Here is a 19,296-nt window from a genome sequence, read left to right as displayed (position 1 = left end):
GTTTTTCAATTAAGACTTTTGCTAGGACTGTCTTGCGAGTGGTACGAGTGGGAGGGGAAAACTGAAAGTTAGCTGTTATTGGCAGAGAGATTTGGATCTCTCTTTCTTATTGGTGTATTAGCTAGTTCATGGCCTGGCGATGTCACCAGGGTGGGCCAAAACGCCATCCCACCAAAACAGGCTGCAATTTCAGGTGGTCTTTTCAAACAGCTCTCACACTAAAAGGGTATTGTCATAATTTTTACAATTGTGGAAATATATATAAAACACAGGAAATCACGTTTTTTCATTGCATTTAAATAAACAATAGTATGACAGGGTAGGAAACAAAAAAGTTGGTCAGTGTTTCCAAAAGGACCTTTATTAGTGGGGAAGATTTAAAATGGTATAAAATCATGCCCTTACAGTGTACACCTGTCCAGATGCGCGCTTTGTCCCTAAAGGGTCATGTGTAAGCTAAACTGTGCAGTGAAAGTTTGTGTTGTGGTCCACTATTTGTTTATTTGTGTCAGTAGTTTGTTTAATTTTGACAATATCCAAATGTTTGTTTAATCTCAGTTACGGATCCCGTAGTCGCCTCTTCACTGTTAACGTTAAGACTGGTGTTTTGCAGATACTATTCAATGAAGCTGCCAGTTGAGGACTTGTGAGGCATCTGTTTCTCAAACTAGACACTCTAATTTACTTGTCCTCTTGCTCATTTGTGCACCGGGGCCTCCCACTCCTCTTTCTATTCTGGTTAGAGACAATTTTCGCTGTTCTATGAAGGGAGTAGTACACAGCGTTGTACCAGATCTTCAGTTTCTTGGCAATTTCTCACATGGAATAGCCTTCATTTCTCAGAACAAGAATAGACTGACGAGTTTCAGAAGAAAGTTATTTGTTTCTGGCCATTTTGAGCCTGTATTCAAACCCACAAATGCTGATGATTCTATCCAACGTATTATGTGACTTGGTAAGAAGAAAAAAATACTACTGAACTTATTTAGGTTTGCCATAATAAAAGTGTTGAATACTGATTGACTCAAGCTTACATTTTTTTTATTAATTTGTAATAATTTCCAAAAACATAAATTATTTCAATAATACATCTGTATGTTGACACACATGGTCAATTGACAGAACATAAAAAGAGCCTTTGACAACAAGTACTGTTCACATGTAATAAATAAAGTAATAAATTAACAAATGCATCACAACAAAAGACTGGTCAAATTTGGATTAAATTACACACACATACTGTACTTACACACAGACACAAACACACTCACTCTTACAGGCACACACAGAAGCAATGCTTATTCATCTTATTCATCCACAATCTTCAAGTTTGTATTGAGATGAACAACGATACTGATATATATTACTCAATAAAAGTCAATAGAATGATTTGAAATAATTAATGATATACTGTATTTAATATTTACTATGTACAGAAAATAAATAATATAAAGGTGGAGGGAAATAAAGTTACACCCAAAACGACACTTCTCACTTCCACTACACTGTATACTGTATGTTATCATCTGAATATTCAAAATATTTTGATGACTTGCGCTTCATATGAATCTATGTGTATATATAATACATATATCATGTTTTCAAGACTGATATATCTACTGGTCTGAATAAATATAGACAGCAAGACAGATACACAGTACTGTAAATACAGAAAGCTAAAACATACATGACTAAATATACGCACAATGCACAAGACAGCACTTTGCAATCCATATTGCGTTTCATACAGATAACATATTGGAACAGTGCGATTCTCAATAGGTTTCTGTAATGTGATATGTCGATAGTGTCAGGTGGAGGGATGATGACGACAGTTGCCACTGAAACATGCGTGGGTGAGAGGGGACAACTTCTTCTCCCTCTCGGATTGGTTGGATGAGAATGGATGACGAACAGAGGACGTTCTCCTCTCCACCTTTTGTCTCTTGGTCAGACGCTCCTTCAGCTCTAATCGAACTTGTAGCTGCGGTCATTGCGGTCGGTGCGTTCTCTGGAGAGACAGACGTGTGGAGAGATGAGAATAAAACTGATTCAGACTCCTTTAGGTGACAATGATTTACCAGTGTCCCCAGCCTTACGTATCATAAACCACACCTGACGTATCATAAACCACATCCTACTGTACTACAGCATGTACGCAACAACAAAAAAGGCAGAAAGAAATGTTGAACAGGATATGCTATAAAAGAAGAAGGGAACCATAATGGTGAACTATATCTTTATAGTAATTTTAGCACTTTAATGACTTTTCTAATATACGGTAATTGCGTAGAATGTCTATTCAAAGGAAAGCAAAGACTTCTTCATCTTGTCGGCTAGCTTTCGTCAAATCTAGCAAAAATGCTTCAGAACAATTTGTTAAAAAAACAGCAATCTAGGACAGGGGTGCACAACTCAGGCCCTAGGGTTCTGCAGTCTTGCTGCTTTTGTTTCTCCCTGGTACTTGATGTCACAGATTCCCAGGTAGAAGTCAGTCTGTAGTTCAAAGGGCTTGAGGACTGAGGCTATGCACCCCTGATATGGAATAAGTGGTGTCCATTGTCAGAGACTATCATAGCAGGGTCATATCAGCCACTAAATCTGGACAATATGTCATGGTAGGTCATGACATAAGGAGGGAATGATCATACGGTTGTCTTATGTAATGTTTTTATTACATCGACATGATTGAGGCACAGGAGTGGCAGGTACGTCATGCATATAAATCTTCAGTAACAACCTCATAACGCGGTCATTATAATGACATAAAATATGTTATAAAATGTCTTCACAGCTGATGTCAGTTTACCTAAACAACAGCTTCTTTAATGACAAGTGTTAAATCAGTTTCCATAAGCTGATATATTTGACCGCAACTGTATATGCTTGATATGTCATTGTTTGATAATGTGATCATTGAAATGTAGAATTTGGTTGCTCATAGCACAAGTTGGTCAGGGGGTATTCCTCGGAAATAGGTATGTAAATAGATACAGGAACGATCTCAGAAGTGCCAGCAGGGCCTTCTAGAGCTCTAAAACGTTGGTATCCTTGTAATGAAGCCGAATGAGGGAAGCTATTCCCTAAAGCTAGAGGAGGTAGCTAGGGAAGCTAGTTAAATGTCTGGGTAGCTAGCCTCGTAGCTAGCCTCGTAGCTTCTACTGATGGCCTTACCCTCAGCGACAGCTTAAATTCGGATGTGCTTGGCGTCATCCAACCTGGTGATGACAAAATGAGATCACACCGGTCAACGACTGATACCCTGACTGCATTGGCAGCCAGTGGGCAAGTAAAGTGATGGTATGACAACTTTATTCATAGCCCTCTTCAAGAACGCGAACAAGCGTGATACAGTGTTTCATGTTCATAGGATCCCATTTGTGTCAGTGTGTCAGTCAAATAAGTAATACTGATGTACTAGTATTACTACTGTACTAATTAGACTACAAGTAATATAGTAAATTGTGTTTTTTTACTTTAGCCTTAGATATGTGTATCCTTGTTGTAAAATTCACAGAGATAGAAATTGAGTAATGGATATGCAGGAGAGGAAGGCAGGGTTATAAAGTCAAAGAAAGGAAGTGATTGGGTGGCTGTGATTGAGTCGCATGCAGGCAGGGTGAAGGTGATTGCATGGGTGGGTAAGGGGGAGGGGTTGGGGAGTACTCACGCCCCCTCGTCTCTAAGAAGCTGCAGGAACTTAGTGACTCTGTACTCCACATCCATCTGGAAGAAGGAAGCAGGAAACCAAAGATTAACACCAGTGCATTACAGAAGAAGAAAAAGAAGAAGACACACCTTGACAGTGCAAATATGTGGCATTATGCAGGCTCTACCGTATAAAACCGTTTGCACCACTTCTTGAGGCATGAGACCTTTCTAGCGACCATAGCTACTGGATGACGCTTGTGGTCGACTGTTCTGCAGCTGAACGAAGATGAGGAGGAGGAGGAGTGCTGATTGCCACTGACCTGCAGAGACATTTCGATTAGCATCAGGAGCTTCTTGATGCCAATCCAGACCCTCTTTCCCTTGACGTGCTGGCCGATGGTGACCCGCTCTGCGTCCGTGAAGCTTCCCAGTAGCTACAAAGGATACAATGTCAATGCGTAAACAAATGGCACACAAGCAAGACAGTAGCATTAGCTACTAAAATTCTTCATCAATATTTATGTTGTGTGTGTGTTCACTTTTTTGTTTGTGTGTGTGGGTGTGTGTGCGTGTGTGTGTGTGTGTGCGTACCTCTAGGGCTTCCACCAGGTGTTCTCCGGTAGAGATGTTGTGGACGTGGATGGTGGTACTGAAGGCGTCCAGCATCTCCATCTCCTGCAGCACCTCCTTACGACTGGTGGTTCCAATGATCAACAGCTTACGGCCCTGTAGGCAGAGTAAAGCACAGACAGAGTTACACACACGTACATGCACATGCACACACTTATACGCATAGACACACAGACTGGTGTAAATAAACACATTAATATAACTCAACACCTGCATTAAGTAATGCAACCATACCAGTGTTGAACTGAACAGTGAACACTCACTTTAGGAGGAGTCTTCTTCAGCAGCACCAGCAGGGCCTGGAGAACCATGTTGGAGAAGCGAGGTCCAATGGGGACGTAATCTAAAGGAGTGGAGCACATAGAAATCAGAACAGTACTTCAGACAGGACTCACTAGTGTTGCTCCTGATTCCTTTAGGTTTGAAGACTGGGTCTTGGCTTTAGATACAGTGTTTTGTTTATCTGCAGCGTCATTAGAACGTTAAAAAGAGATACGAGTTTGTTGCTCCACTAGAGATGGAATTAGGAGGTCCACTAGACTAAAAGGAGAATGAGGTTTCAGAGGAATGAGGAGGTAGAGAATCACCTAGGAGACGCTCAATGTCATCCACCACCACACAGCTCAGCTGAGACTTGTAGGCATCCTCGAAGATCTGAGGGAAGGAAGGCAGGGGATACAGAGTAAATAACACAAAAAGACTGTATAATAATACCATTCAGTAAGTATTGGTAATAATCTCTTTCTTCTGCTCTTAGTTGTTATCGATACATCAGATAGGAAAAGGGGGAGACCGATAAACTGGAGAGAAGTAGCTAGTAAAGAGAGAGAGGGACCCAGGGATCGAACAACCAACTCTATGGGGCAATGCGTGGTCCAGAGTCAGCAGTGCCACTAGTCTACCATTCGACCAGATTCTGGCACAGTGGCCATCTCTTTCTATAGGCATGGTGCCAGCCTTACAAAGACATTGAGGTCAAAACACTTAATAAAACTGCAGGAGCATTCAACAGTATGCAGGTATCTATCTTTCTTTCATGGTGCACATCCACCTTCTTGATAGCCAGGCACTTGGAGTTTTCGGAGAAACCGATCATCTTGTCCGGGGAACAGATCTTGATGAAGGGGAACTCTGAGCTCTCCGAGATTTGGGCAGCCAGGGCCGTCTTTCCACTGTGAGGTGGTCCTAAGAGGACAGATGGACAAATAAAGACTGTTAGAGAGAGGGGGGGCTGTTTTTCAACTGTGTGTGTGCTTAAGTGTGTGAGCTCCACCTGCATGTACCTACGCTCACTTGCATGTGTATATGTGTGTTCGCTCACACGTGTGTGTGTGTGTGTGTGTGTGTGTGTGTGTGTGTGTGTGTGTGTGTGTGTGTGTGTGTGTGTGTGTGTGTGTGTGTGTGTGTGTGTGTGTGTGTGTGTGTGTGTGTGTGTGGTCAGGCCTACCCTCCAGTAGCACGGCCACCAGTGGTGTGCGGTCGCTGTTCTTGGTTTGCTGCACTAGCAGCTCCCCGTCATCCAGCACACGGGTCACAGGGTCGCCCCACTTGATGATGCCATTCATGATGTAGCTGGCGTAGTCCTCCTGGTTGGAACCAAATGCCTGGGGGAGGAAGAAGGGGAGGATGAGGATAAAGAGGAGGGGGAGTGGGAGTGGGCAGAACTTTTTAGGATTGGAATGATAGTCTAAGGGTCAATCTCAAATAACAGACTATTCACTTCGTCTACTGTCCTTCGTAAATATACATATAGTAGAGAGATACTTACTGGTTTAATGTCATTGTTCAGGGAGCCCATGAAGTCGCTTCTGGTGACCTGCAGCTTCTCGGCTCTCTCTGTGTCAACCTCCACTGTGGCTGTGGCCTGGAACCACATCAATAAATATCAGTCTGATCTGACTGTGATATACAGTAGACTTAACAAAGGACAGTTATGGCAGAGATGAATAAAAGCCCCTAAAAGCACATTGCTAAGGGGTGGAGTCTAACCATGTCATGTGTGTTCAAAGCTGTCAATTGGATAGTCTAAGCCAGGTATTCCCAGACAGGTATTCCCAGATTCCCAGAATGTGAATTACATTTTTATTTGGCAAACCCCGATGGCATTGCGTGGTACGCGCCAAATAAAAATGTAACTCACTTTCTTTTTTTATGAAAAAATAATAAAAAAAATGTAATATATATTTATATATATATATACATTTTCAAACAGTCCATTTATATTTTCCAACAGGGCTATACATTTGGGTGAGGTTTTTCCCTTGACTGAGTAGCCTCGTTTCACTGCCAAAAATAAAATTAAACCATCTAGTGTCCAGCGAAATAACAACACAATGTCAAATACAGGTAGCCTAGTCAAATAATTAACATCCAATCACATTAACCGCTACTCTCTCGTCTGAATTCCCCTAACAGTCCGTATGTAGTCAAACGCAACTGCTGCTCATTCCGCTTTGCTCGAAAATTGATTAATGGTTTAAAAACGTAAGGCCCGCGTCCATAGAGACACATACCAGCGCTACTGGTATTTCTGCTACTACCAGCAGTACCATACCTGCACCTGTCGACGACACAAGTTGTTCTGCTTCCACGAGCACATCCAATGCTAGCATCAGTAATTCTACATTTTTTGTTAGCCCAGCTAGCATGGACACTGACAGTTGTGAATCTGATATAGCCGAAGAGTTACTTTCCCCTTACCCGGGAAAGCACCGAACAACAGACAGGGATATTGGACCATCTAAGAGGCGCAAATATGAACTACATTGATTTGGGGTTGACTTATATTGGGAGTAGTGCCTTTCCTCAGCCACAGTATGTTATATGTGCAAAAGTACTATCTCACAACTCGATGAAACCTTCACTCTTGGGCAGACATTTAGAAACAAAACATGCCAATTTGAAAAATAAGCCACAGGAGTTTTTTGAGCGAGAATTAAGATGAATTTCTAGAAGTAAGACATGTATAAAAGCAACAGATACCATTAATAAGAAGGGGCAAGAAGCGTCTTATATGGTGAGCTACTGAGTGGCTAGGACAGGCAAGCCATATGCTATTGTGGAGGACCTAATTCTTCCTGCTGCCGCGGATATGGCTGGTCCAATGCTGGGGGAAAAGGCCAAAAGCTATACAGACAATGCCTTCATCAAACAACACTATTTCACGATGCATCAGTGACATGGCAGGAGATGTTTTGAAACAATTACTGCTTCGCATACAAGCCAGTGAATTCTATGCGTTACAGCTGGATGAGTCAACAGACTTGGCGGGCCTGGCACAGCTCCTGGTATATGGGAGACATAGTGGAGTGGTAACGAGTGTGCAAGCAGTTGCTCCTGTCATGACGTTGGGGTTGGGGGTAGGTTTACGACAGTCATAAATACCTCTTTCCCCCTTTTTCTCTCTCCCCACTATAACTGATGTGACATAAGGAAACCCATGGGTTAACATAGAGATTCTGGGTAACATCAGAAGTTGGGGGAAATGAACTATATTCTGGTAATCCAACCAACTGTACATATGCGGTAGTACTTAAGGTATATTATGTCAGTTCGGTTGCCCTCTGACACATTCTCATCAATGATAGAATGACATAAACGCTATTGTGAAAAGTCTAAACGTCAGAGGTATCGGATTCACATGGAATTGTTGTTTAATTCAAATGTTTGAATATGACATTATTTGTGAAGAGATTGAATGTAATTTTAGCTTCCAAATGAGAGATCTGTGCTTTCATAAGTTTCTCTGCTCACAGTGGTCCGCCCCTGTGAAGAGACCTGGGTAATAGACTTTTCAGACACACCCCTCTCCCTCCACTATATAAAGCCAGAGACAAGAAAATAACTTCCTGTTCCGGGTACTCTAGGATGACGATCCAGGGTCAGAATGGTTCAGATAATAACTACAGAACTAGGCCAACATCAGCATGGACTTTGACTGTGAATGGTATGAACTTTGAACTCGTGTTCACTACAGAAGTGATATCTCCTAGCCGTTGAGTTGGCAACAGCTGCTACAAACGCAGGTTAGGAAGGACAATCCGAGTATCCCGTCTTCCACACACAACGTTACTACAAAGTATCCCGTGACAACCAGAGACATTCTCCAAAGGACAGAGGACTCGGGTTGGCGATACGTTCTTCCATCTACCACCAACCTACTGAAGCGCAGCTCAGAGTAAATATGTATTGCATTTTCTTTCTCAAATGGGCGGTAATTTAGAATGCATAAGATACTATATTTACGAGAGCACAGCTTTTGCCATGCTCAAGTCTCCCGCGCTTTCACTAAGACTCAGCCCCTTTTCTTTGTGTAACAAGCTGCCATATCTACTCCGCCCGCTAGGAACGTTTTCTGTATGACGTAATTTGTGATCAAGTTATGATTTAATTGCATATGTGTGTTTCTGTGTGATTAGTTAGGTATTTAGTAAATAAATAATTAAACCCAATTTTGTATTGCTGATTCAACTTGTTAGCCAGGATTCTTGCAGATAATCAAGGACTTACAACTTTCAGATGAGACTGAATATAATGACGATTAATGTGACTGCTATTTAGTAAAATATTACTAAATCTTTAAGAGTTTATTCGAAAGATAACAGCTCCATAAATATTATTTCGTGGTGTCCCTCTCTAGTTAATTCATATTTACATGATTAGTTCAATCAGGTAATATTCATTACGGAGAAATTATTTTATAGAATAGCATGTCATAGCAATTAATCTGGCATAGTCAAAGACACGACACTCCCGATGCCATTTGGGTACACTGCAGCATCCACCGAGAGTCTCTTGCTGCCAAGGCAATGTCCAAAACGTCCAAACGTTTTGGACACTACAGTGAAAATGGTTAACTTTATTAAAGCAAGGCCCCTGAACTCTTGTGTATTTTCTGGACAAAGCAATGATATCGGCAGCAACCATGTAACGCTTTTACAAAATACAGAAGTGCGCTGGTTATCAAGGGAAAAAGTTTTGGCATGTTTTTTTTAATTGAAAGACAAGCTTAAAGTTTTCTTTACTGACCATAATTTTCACTTATCTGACTGCTTGCATGATGACGAGATTCTCATACAACTGGCCTATCTGAGTGATGTTTTTTCTCTCCTGAATGATTTGAATCTAGGATTACAGGGACTCTCTGCAACTATATTCAATGTGTTGGACAAAATTGAGGCTGTGATTAAGAGGTTGGAGCTCTTCTCTGTCTGCATTAACAAGGACAGCACACAGGTCTTTCCATCATTGTATGATTTTTGTGTGCAAATGAACTCAAGCTTATGGACAATGTCAAATGTGATATAGCGAAGCACCTGAGTGAGTTGGGTGTGCAATTACGCAGGTACTTTCCCGAAACGGATGACACAAACAACTGGATTCAGTATCCGTTTCATGCCCTGCCTCCAGTCCACTTACCGAACAAGAGAGCCTCATCAAAATTGCAACAAGCGATTCTGTGAAATTTAATTTAATCAGAAGCTACTGCCAGATTTCTGGATTGGGCTGTGCTCAGAGTGTCATGCCTTGGAAAATCGCGCTGTTAAGACACTGATGCCCTTTGCAATCACGTACCTATGTGAGAGTAGATTCTCGGCCCTCACTAGCATGAAAACTAAATACAGGCCCAGACTATGTGTGCCTAAGGTCAGGGCGTGACAGTGTGGAAAATTATTTAAGACTGAGTGTTTCCAATACAACCCAACATTGCAGTTACGTGCATTCTTTCAAGCACACCCTTCTCATTAACCTGTGGTGACTTATTCCTAATTTTCGATGAACAAATAAGATGTAAGATGGTTAAATAAAAGAGCAAAATTATTGATTATTATTATATTATTATTTGTGCCCTGGTCCTATAAGAGCTCTTTGTCACTTCCCATGAGCCGGGTTGTGACAAAAACTCACTCATTCTTATGTTTAATAAATGTATAGTGTGTGTGTAGCAGGCTTAGAATGAAGGCAAAAAACAACATTTGATAGTGCGCTGGCCCTGGTGCTAGAGGGGATACACAGCTGGAGGTTGAATGTTTGAAGGGGTACAGGACTATAAAAAGTTTGGGAACCACTGGTCTAAGCGTATCATGGATGTTCATGTTTGTTGATTGGTTGGACTCTAACCTTAATGTGGCGGTTCATGGCTGTTGATTGAGCAGCTCTGACGAGTCCCTCCAGTTCAGCACCACTGTAGTTCTTGGTCCCGGCAGCCAACTCCTTCACGTCCACATCAGGAGCCAGCAGGCCGAAGTCACGCATCTTATTAGTGTGAATGTTGAGAATCTGAACACGCCCCTTCTCATCCGGAAGACCTGAGAGGGAGGGAGGGAAAGAAGAATGAAAGTGGTAAAAATGCATTCAGGGAGGGAGAGAGGTCACAACAATAATACAAAAAAGGGTGGTAGAACATACGAAAAGGAACAACCCAGGATAAAGGAGAAGGCACATCCGAGTGGCGCAGTGGTCTAAGACACTGCATCTCAGTGCAAGAGGCATCACGGCAGTACCTGGTTCGATTCCTGGCTGCATCACATCCGGCCGTGATTGGGAGTCCCATAGGGTGGCGCTAAATTGGCCCAGCGTCGTCTAGGATTGGCCGGGGTATGCCATCATTGTAAATAAGAATTTGTTCTAAACTGACTTGCCTAGTTGAATAAAAGTTCAATTAAAAATAATTACCGATCTCCATCTTGACCTCAAACCTGCCAGGCCTCATCAGAGCATCATCTATCAGGTCAGGCCTGTTGGTCATCCCTGTGGGGAAAAGAAATAGAGTAAGGTGGATATAAATATAAAGATCGAGTTACTAGTTAAACCAGAGTCATGTATTAATTTCTGGTGCTATGTGAGGCTAAAGGTGAGATTGGTATCTATACCTCAAATTACATCTAGATGTTCAGCAAAGTTCAACAACTATAACAGGTATTCTATTATAGGACAGCGTACTATGACCAGTATGTGTGTTACGATGACCAGTATGTTATACACCATAGTGCCCTCAAAGCTCATCAATAAGCTAAGGACCCTGGGAAAAAACTCCTCCCTCTGCAACTGGATCCTGGACTTCCTGGCGGGCAGCCACCCAGGTGGTAAGGGTAGGTAACAACACATCTGCCACGCTGATCCTCAACACAGGGGCCCCTCGGGGGTGCGTGCTCAGTCCCCTCCTGTACTCCCTGTTCACTCATGACTGCATGGCTGTTGTGGAGCAGGTTGAGAACTTCATGTTCCTTGGTGTCCACATCACCAAGCACACCAAGACAGTCGTGAAGAGGGCACGGACAAAATCTATTCCCCCTCAGGAGACTGAAAAGATTTGGCATGGGTCCTCAGATCCACAAAAGGTTCTACAGCTGCACCATCGAGAGCATGCTGACTGGTTGCATCACTACCTGGTATGGCAACTGCTCGGCCTGTGACCGCAGGGCACTACAGAGGGTAGTGCGTACGGCCCAGTACATCACTGGGGCCAAGCTTCCTGCCATCCAGGACCTCTATACCAGGCGATGTCAGAAGAAGGCCCTAAAAATTGTCAAAGACTCCAGCCACCCTACTAGTCATAGACTGTTCTCTCTGCTACCACATGGCAAGCGGTACCGAAGCACCAATTATTTTTAATCCATGAGGCTTCTAAACAGCTTCTACCCCCAAGCCATAAGACTCCTGAACATCTAATCAAATGGCCACCCAGACTATTTGCATTGCCCCCCCCCCCCCACCCCCCCCTTTATACTGCTGCTACTCTCTGTTGTTATCATCTATGAATAGTCACTTTAATAACTCTACCTACATGTACATTTTACCTCAACTAACCGGTGCCACCGCACATTGACTCTGTACCGGTACACCCCCTGTATATAGTCTCGCTATTGTTATTTTACTGCTGCTCTTTAATTACTTGTTACTTTTATTTCTTATTCATATTTTTTATAAACTGCATTGTTGGTTAGGGGCTCGTAAGTAAGCATTTCACTGTAAGGTCAACACCTGTTTTATTTGGCACATGTGACTAATCAAATTTGATTTTGATTTGATTTATAGGACAGCGTACCACTAACTATCTATGACCAGTATGTTATAGAAGAGTGTACTACTATCTACCTATGACCAGGATGTTGTTGAGCTGCTCTACTCCGTCTATCTTGGACAGCAGCTGGTTGACCACCGTGTCGTGGACTCCTGTACTGCCCTGCCCAGTACCTCTCTGCTTACAGATGGCATCCAGCTCATCAAAGATGATTATGTGCAGACCACTGTTAGCACCCAGCTAGGACGAGAGAAGAGAGGGGAGAGTAGGCAGAGTGGATGAAGAGAAAGAGAGAGAGAGACAGTCAGTCATGCATGGACGTATAACATTTGTTTGTGATTTTCTCATTGTGGATGGACAAGGAGTCGCTAGAGCGCGATGGGACAAGGCCTTCCTGACCGGCCAAACCCTCCCCTAACCCAGACGACACTGGGTCAATTGTGTGTCGCCCTCATGGGTCTTCCGGGCCGTAGCCGGCTATCGAACCCCGGTCTGTAGTGACGCCTCAAACACTGCAATGCTGTGCCTTAGAAAGCTGCGCCACTCAGGAGGCCGTGGATGGATATTTTAGTTAGATTAATAACTTGTGGTCATCAAAAAAAAGATGGCGGCTGGCCACTCACCCTCTTCTGCTCCTCTTCTGCGTCTGCGAAGAGCTTGCGGATGTTGGCCTCAGACTCTCCCACAAACTTGTTGAGGATCTCAGGGCCGTTGACGATCTTGGGTTCGCGGGAGTTGAGCATCTTGCCAATCTGCCTGGCCATCAGAGTCTTACCACAACCAGGAGGCCCGAAGAGAAGGATTCCCTTCACGTGCTTACAACCTTGGGCGCAATGGAACAATGACTGAGAAACGTTGGTCGATAGACAATCTCTGAATCTTTGAAAGCACAGCATGCTCCAGTTGTGTACACAGACAATTTAGTTTGTGACAAATTATCACTAGGAGGCACTGAGAGACGCCATGTTGCACATGCATTTGTTCTGCCAATACCGCGGCTCAACCTTAACTTTTTTGTGCCCGCACTGTAGGTAGTACTGCATGATCTAACTAAGACTACGGAGTGGGGAGCCTTACCCATCTGTTCCACGATGTCAGGAGGGAAGACACGAGAGGCGAAGGCTCGGCGGAAGATGTCAGAAAACTCCTTGTCCAGACCACCAATGCCCATGCGCTCAAAGTTCCAGTCCGGGTTGATGATGGACTGACGCTGCTCTTTGGTCTTGGCCTTGCCTAGTGGACAGAGAGGAATCAAATACAACGTTATTTAAAATGCATTAAAAACTTACCCAAATAGATATTACAATGAAAACTGTAACAATGGATAAAGAATGGTTAATTTCCAATGGTTGCAGGATTTGATCAATCTTGGTCAATTTGGTCTCAAAGTATATTATGACAAATCAAATAAAAAATCTAATCAAAGTTCATTGCTTGCGTAGGCAGATTTGCAGACGTTATAACAGGTGCAGGTAAATGCTTGTGGCTTATAGCTCCAACAGTGCAGTCATACCTAGCAATGACAATTTAAAAAATAAATCAACAACACACATTATCCAGAAAAATAAAGAAATTAAGAAATATCAGAACGAGCAATGTCAGAGACCGGAATATATTTGGGGTCACTTAGAAATGTCCTTGTTTTTGAAAGATTATTTTTTTTGTCCAGTAAAATAACATGAAATTGATCACAAATACAGTGTAGACATTGTTAATGTTGTAAATGGCTATTGTAGCTGGAAACGGATGATTTTTTATGGAATATCTACATTAGCTAATCCATGTTTATAATTTTAAAAGGCTAATTGATCATTAGAAAACCCTTTTGCAATTGTTAGCACAGCTGAAAACTGTTGTCCTGATTAAAGAAGCAATAAAACTGGCCTTCTTTAGACTAGTTGAGTATCTGGAGCAGAGAAACAGACGCCTCACAAGTCCTCAACTGGCAGCTTCATGAAATAGTACCCGCAAAACACCAGTCTCAACAGCAACAGTGAAGAGGCAACTCCGGGATGCTGGCCTTCGAGGCAGAGTTGCAAAGAAAAAGTAATATCTCAGACTGGCCATTTTGAGCCTGTAATCGAACCCACAAATGCTGATGCTCCAGATACTCAATTAGTCTATAGAAGGCCAATTTTTATTGCTTCTTTAATCAGAACAACAGTTTTCAGCCTTGCTAACATAATTGCAAAATGGTTTTCTAATGATCAATTAGCCTTTTAAAATGATAAACTTGGATTAGCTAACACAATGTGCCATTGGAACACAGGAGTGATGGTTGCTGATTATGGGCCTCTACGCTTATGTAGAAATCACCCGTTTCCAGCTACAATAGTAATTTACAACATTAACAATGTCTACACTGTATTTCTGATCAATTTGATGTTATTTCAATGGACAAAAAATGTGCTTTTATTTCAAAAACAAGGACATTTCGAAGTGAACCCAAACTTTTGAAAGGTAGTGTATATATCTGAATAGAAAGAGTGTGTACAGCAGTAGTTATATAGGATGAGACATGACTACAACACAGTATATACATATAAAGTGAGTAAAACAGCATGTAAACATTATTAAAGTGACCAGTGTCCAATGACTATCTACTGTATGTATATAGGGCAGCAGTCTCTAAGGTGCAGAGTAGAATACCGGGTGGTAGTTGACTAGAATAGTGACTAAGGCTATTGGTGACTGTTAAACAGTCTGATGGCCTAGAGATAGGAGCTGTTTCTCAGTCTCTCGGTCCAAGATTTGATGCACCTGTACTGTCTCCGCCTTCTAGATGGTAGCGGGGTGAACAGGCCGTGGCTAGGGTGGCTGGCCTTCCTGTGACACCGGGTGCTGTAGATGTCCTGGAGGCAGTGTGCTGGCAGTGTGCCCCGGGGCGATGCGTTGGGCGGACCACACCACCCTCTGGAGATTCCACCACCCTCTGGACAGTGCAATTGCCCTTCTAGACGGTGATATTGCCTGACAGGAATGCTCTCAATGGTGCATCTACAGAAAATTGTAAGGGCAAAGCTTAATTTCTTCAGCATCCTGAGGTTGAAGAGACACTGTTGCACCTTCATCACCATGATGTCTGTGTGAATGTACCTATTCAGGTTTCAGTGATGAGCACGGTGAGAAACTTAAAGCTTTTTACCCTATCCACTGCGACCCTGTCGGTGTGGATGGGGCCATGCTCTCTCTGCTGTCTTCTGTAATCCACAATCAGCTCCTTCGTTTTCTTGATGTTGAGGGCGCTCACCTTCTCCCTGTAGGCTGTCTCATCGTTGTTGGTAATCAGGCCTACCAATGTTGTGTCATCATTAAACTTGATGAGTTGAAAACGTGCGTGGCCAGGCAGTAATGGATGAACAATGAGTACAGGAGGGGCTGAGCATGCACGCCTGTGGGGACCCCGAGTTGAGGATCAACGTGGCAGAGGTGTTGTTGCCTACCTTCACCACTTGGGGTCAACCCCTTCAGGACGTCCAGGACGCAGTTGCACAGGGAGAACCAGGGCCCTGAGCTTAGTGATGAGCTTGGAGGGCACTATGGTGTTGAAGGCTGAGTTGTAGTTGATGAACAACATTCTTACACATGTATTTCTCTTGTCCAGGTGGGATAGGGCAGTGTGCAGTGCAATGGCGATTGTGTTGTCCGTGGATCTGTTGCGGCGATATGAGAATTATAGTGATTCTAGAGTGTTGGGTAAGATGGCGGTGATATGGTCCTTAACTAGCCCCTCAAAGTCATTTAGTTCAGTTACATTCGCTTTCTTGGGTACAGAGGAGCCCGCGTCGGCAGCTCAATGTTGTTTTCCTCTAAATAGGCGAAGATGTTTATCTCATCCGGGAGTCAGGTTTCGGTGTCCGCGAGCTGGATGGCTTTCCCTTCATAATCTGTGATTGTCTGCAGTCCCTGACACATTTGTCTCGTGTCTGAGCCGTTGAATTGCGACGCCACTTTGTACCTGTACTATCGTTTTGCCTCTTTGATTGCTTTACGGAGGTAGTAGTTGGTCTGTTTGTACACATCCATGTTCCAAGTCATCTTGCCATGGTTAAATGCGGTGATTCGCGCTTTCAATTTTGCACAAATACTTCCATCTATCCACAGTTTTGGGATAAGTTCTAATTGTCACAGTGGGAAGACCATCATCCATGCACTTCCTGTTGAACCCCGTCAGTGTATACGTTGATACTACAGTATTCTCAGAGGCAACCCAGAACATTTCACAGTCTGCGTGATCAAAACAATCTTGAAGCATAGATTCCGATTCGTCAGACCAACGTTGAACAGTCCTTTCCACGGGAGCTTCCTGTTCAAGTTCCTGCCTATAGGTGGGGAGGAGCAGAATGGAGGCGTGATCTGATTTGCCGAAAGGGGGGCGGGGGAGGGCCTTGAGCCATCCCGAAAGGGAGAGTAGCAATGATCCAGGGTCCGTGTTGTGCGTGTAGCACAAATGTGTTGCTCGAATTTCAGTAGCTTTTCCTCAGATTTCCTTTATTAAAGTCCCCAACTACAATAAATGGATAAGCTTTTTCCAGTTTGCACATAGTCCAATGTAGTTCAAGGTAGTTAATGATGCAGAAGATGGCTCTCCCATGGACATGGCTATCCCATGGACACAGAGTGTTATCAGTGCATTCAGTAAGTATTCAGACCCCACATTTTAATTTTGCCATATTCTAAAATTGATTAAATCGCTTTTTCCCTCATCAATCTACACACAATACCCCATAATGACAAAGAAACTGAAATATAACATTTTCAGACCATTTACTCAGTACTTTGTTGAAGCACCTTTGGCAGCGATTACAGCCTCGAGAGTTCTTGGGTATGACGCTGCAAGCTTGGCACATCTGTATTTGGGGAGTTTCTCCCATTCTTCTCTGCAGATTCTCTCAAGCTCTGTCAGGTTTGGTGGGGAGCGTCGCTGCACAGCTATTTTCAGGTCTCTCCAGAGATGTTTGATGGGTTCAAGTCCGGGCTCTGGCTGGGCTACACAAAGACTTGACCCGAAGCCACTCCTGCATTTTCTTGGCTGTGTGATTTGGGTCGTTGTCCTGTTGGAAGGTGAACCTTCTCCCCAGTCTGAGGCCCTGAGCACTCTTTCATCAAGCAGGTTTTCATCAAGGATTTCTGTATTTTGCTCCGTTAACCTTTCCCTCGATCCTTAGTAGTCTCCCAGTCCCTGCCGCTGAAAAACATCCCCACAGCATGATACTGCCAACACCACGCTTCCCTGTAGGGATGGTGCCAGGTTTCCTCCAGATGTGATGCTTGGCATTCAAGCCAAAGAGTTCAATCTTGGCTTCATCAGACCAGAGAATCTTGTTTCTCATGGCCTGAGAGTCCTTTGGGTGCCTTTTGGCAAACTCCAAGCCGGCTGTCATGTTCCTTTTACTGAGGAGTGGCCACTCTACCGTCTGGCCACTCTACCATAAAGGCCTTATTGGTGGAGTGCTGCAGAGATAGTTGTCCTTCTGGAATGTACTCCCATCTCCACAGAGCAACTCTGGAGCTCTGTCAGAGTGACCATCAGGTTCTTGGTCACCTTCCTGACCAAGGTCTTTCTCCCCCGATAGCTCAGTTTGGCTGGGAGGCCAGCTCTAGGAAGAGTCTTGGTGGTTTCAAACTTCTTCAATTTAAGAATGACAGAGGCCACTTTGCTCTTGGGGACCTTCAATGCTGCAGAAATGTTTTTGTACCCTTCTCCAGATCTGTGCCTCGACACAATCCAGTCTCTGAGCTTTACGGACAATTCCTTCGACCTCATGGCTTGGTTTTTGCTCTGACATGCATTGTCAACTGTCAGACCTTATATAGACAGGTTTGTGCCTTTCCAAATCATGTCCAATCAATTGAATTTACCACAGGTGGACTCCAATCGAGTTGTAGAAACATCTCAAGGATAATCAATGGAAACAGGATGCACCTGAGTTCAATTTCAAGTCTCATAGCAAAGGGTCTGAATACTCATGTAAATAAGGTATTTCTGTTTATTATTTCTAATAAATGTGAACATTTTCTAAAAAAGTGTTTTTGTTGTGTCATTATGGGGTATTTTTTTGTAGATTGCCGAGGGAAAACATTATTTAATCAATTTTAGAATAAGGCTGTAAAGTAACAAAATGTGGAAAAGTGGAAGGGGTCTGAATACTTTCCGAGTGCACTGTTTGTTTGAATTTGAACGATGTAAAAAGATGTGCCTGTTGTGGTGCCATCTTGTGTAATAGTTAGATATACAGTACCAGTCAAAAGTTTAGACACACCTACTCATTCAAGAGTTTTTCTTTAGTTTTACTATGTTCTACATTGTAGAATAATAGTGAAGACATCAAATCTAATAACACATGGAATCATGTAGTAAGCAAAAAAGTGTTAAAGAATATATTTAATATTTTAGATTCTTCAAAGTAGCCACCTTTTGCCTTGAAGACAGCTTTGCACACTCTTGACATTCTCTCAACCAGCTTCACCTGGAATGATTTTCAAACAGTCTTGAAGGAGTTCCCACATATGCTGAGCACTTGTTGGATTTTTACTTCACTCTGCTGTCCAACTCATCCCATACCATCTCAATTGGGTTGAGGTCAGGTGATTGTGGAGGCCAGGCCATCTGATGCAGCACTCCATCACTCTCCTTCTTGGTTAAATAGCCCTTACACAGCCTGGAGGTGTGTTGGGTCATTGTCCTGTTGAAAAACAAATTACTGTCCCTCTAAACACAAACCAGGTGGGATTGCGTATCGCTGCAGAATGCTGTGTTAGCCATGCTGGTTAAGTGTGCCTTGAATTCTAAATAAATAACTGACAGTGTCACCAGCAAAGTACCCCCACACCACACCTCCTCCTCCGTGCTTCACGGTGGGAACCACACATGCGTAGATCATCCGTTCACCTACTCTGCATCTCACAAAGACACAACGGTGGGAACCAAAAATCTCAAATTTGGACTCAAATTTGGGTGGCTACATTGAAGAATCTCAAATATAAAATAT

General features: G+C 43.1%; 1 protein-coding gene across 3 annotated transcripts in view; it reads right to left on the bottom strand.

Moving 5' to 3' along the window:
* Positions 1-1,024: 1,024 nt before the first annotated feature.
* The window catches only part of LOC129855732 (vesicle-fusing ATPase-like), a 39,942-nt gene continuing 21,670 nt past the window's right edge, over positions 1,025-19,296 (bottom strand). For 2 of the 3 annotated variants that reach the window (XM_055923706.1, XM_055923708.1), the window contains 14 exons: positions 13,382-13,537; positions 12,928-13,127; positions 12,379-12,544; positions 10,957-11,031; positions 10,402-10,589; positions 6,050-6,145; positions 5,729-5,885; positions 5,333-5,466; positions 4,869-4,935; positions 4,545-4,624; positions 4,243-4,377; positions 3,972-4,085; positions 3,671-3,726; positions 1,025-2,011 (listed from right to left, as the gene is read on the bottom strand). In XM_055923706.1, coding sequence (XP_055779681.1) covers positions 1,969-2,011; positions 3,671-3,726; positions 3,972-4,085; positions 4,243-4,377; positions 4,545-4,624; positions 4,869-4,935; positions 5,333-5,466; positions 5,729-5,885; positions 6,050-6,145; positions 10,402-10,589; positions 10,957-11,031; positions 12,379-12,544; positions 12,928-13,127; positions 13,382-13,537 — 1,667 coding nt within the window. In that variant the 3' untranslated portion in view covers positions 1,025-1,968. Of the gene's footprint in view, positions 2,012-3,174; positions 3,219-3,670; positions 3,727-3,971; positions 4,086-4,242; positions 4,378-4,544; positions 4,625-4,868; positions 4,936-5,332; positions 5,467-5,728; positions 5,886-6,049; positions 6,146-10,401; positions 10,590-10,956; positions 11,032-12,378; positions 12,545-12,927; positions 13,128-13,381; positions 13,538-19,296 lie in introns of all 3 variants that reach the window. The other variant, XM_055923707.1, reaches the window with a different exon arrangement.

Source organism: Salvelinus fontinalis, chromosome 5 (assembly GCF_029448725.1).
Source record: "Salvelinus fontinalis isolate EN_2023a chromosome 5, ASM2944872v1, whole genome shotgun sequence".
Lineage (NCBI taxonomy): Eukaryota > Metazoa > Chordata > Actinopteri > Salmoniformes > Salmonidae > Salvelinus > Salvelinus fontinalis.
This window is presented reverse-complemented; position numbering and strand designations above follow the sequence as displayed.